The sequence below is a fragment of the Priapulus caudatus genome, unplaced genomic scaffold (assembly GCF_000485595.1).
Source record: "Priapulus caudatus unplaced genomic scaffold, Priapulus_caudatus-5.0.1 Scaffold1568, whole genome shotgun sequence".
Classification (NCBI taxonomy): Eukaryota; Metazoa; Priapulida; class Priapulimorpha; order Priapulimorphida; family Priapulidae; genus Priapulus; species Priapulus caudatus.
In genome coordinates this window covers 26,262-27,515 of record NW_014578629.1, presented here as the reverse complement: position 1 = coordinate 27,515, position 1,254 = coordinate 26,262, and the positions used below count along the sequence as shown (strand labels likewise).

General features: G+C 46.6%; 1 protein-coding gene across 1 annotated transcript in view; it reads left to right on the top strand.

Moving 5' to 3' along the window:
• The first annotated feature begins 117 nt into the window (after positions 1-117).
• LOC106817023 (aminopeptidase N-like) overlaps positions 118-1,254 on the top strand; it is a 4,506-nt gene continuing 3,369 nt past the window's right edge. Inside the window, exons 1-2 of the mRNA XM_014821673.1 lie at positions 118-269; positions 706-819. Coding sequence (XP_014677159.1) covers positions 120-269; positions 706-819 — 264 coding nt within the window. The 5' untranslated portion in view covers positions 118-119. The remainder of the gene's footprint in view (positions 270-705; positions 820-1,254) is intronic.

Here is a 1,254-nt window from a genome sequence, read left to right as displayed (position 1 = left end):
GTGTGTGTGTGTGTGTGTGTGTGTGTGTGTGTGTGTGTGTGTGAGAGAGAGAGAGAGAGAGAGTGTGTGTGTTTCAACTCCCCCTATCTCCGTCCCTCTCTATAACTTGCGTAGATCACATGGCCATCCCAGACTTCGTGTCGGGAGCGATGGAGCACTGGGGCATCATCACCTACCGCGAGACGTCGCTGCTGTACGATGACGTAGGCTCGTCATCATCCAATAAGCAGCGCGTAGCTCAGGTTATCGCTCACGAGATCGCCCACATGGTGACTACTAATTACTCACAAAACTAATTAATTTCTAATTATATTATAATTATTCAATTACTGAATTACCTAGATAAATACTTTTAATTAGCTAAAGGATTACTAAATTTCCTACTTAATTAATTAATCACTTATTATTACTTATTTAATTATTTACCCAACTAATTACTGTATTGTCTGATGATATCAAAAATAACTAATACTAAATTGTATTATTATATTTTTAAATTATTCATCACGAAATTTTTACTCAATTAGTTAGTAACGCACTAATGAATTAATTAGTTATCATTGATCTTCTCTCTCTCTCTCTCTCTCTCTCTCTTCTCTCTCTCTCTCTCTCTCTCTCTCTCTCTCTCTCTCTCTCTCTCTCTCCCTCTCTCTCTCTCTCTCTCTATCTCTTTCGCTCTCGTAATCTTTCTTTCTCTCTCTGCAGTGGTTCGGTAACCTGGTGACGAACGACTGGTGGAATGACCTTTGGCTTCAGGAAGGGTTTGCAAGCTACGTCGAATATCTGGGCATGAACCGGACCGAGCCTGCCTGGGACGCGGTATGCGTGTGCATGCGTGCGCGCGTGCGTGCGTGTGTGTGTGCGTGCGTGTGTGCGTCCGTGCGTGTGTGCGTCCGGGTGTGCGTGCGTGTATGTGTGCGTGCCTGCGTGTGTGCGTGTGTGGGTGCATATGCATGTGTGCATGTGTATGTATCTATGTGTTTGTGTGTGTGAGTGTGCGTGCGTGTGTGTGTGTGTATGTGTGTGTGTGTCCGTACGTACGTGCACGCGCGCGCGGGTGTATGTGCGTGTGCGGTGTGTGTGTGCGTGTGCGTGTTTGTGCCTGTGTGTGTGTGTGTGTGTGTGTGTGTGTGTGTTTCTGTGTGTGTGTGTGCTTGTGTGTGTGTGTACGTGTGTGTGCTTGTGTGTGGTGGGCTGTGTGCGAGTGTGTGGTGTGCTGTGTGCGTGTGTGTGAGAGTGCGTGTGTGTGAGAGT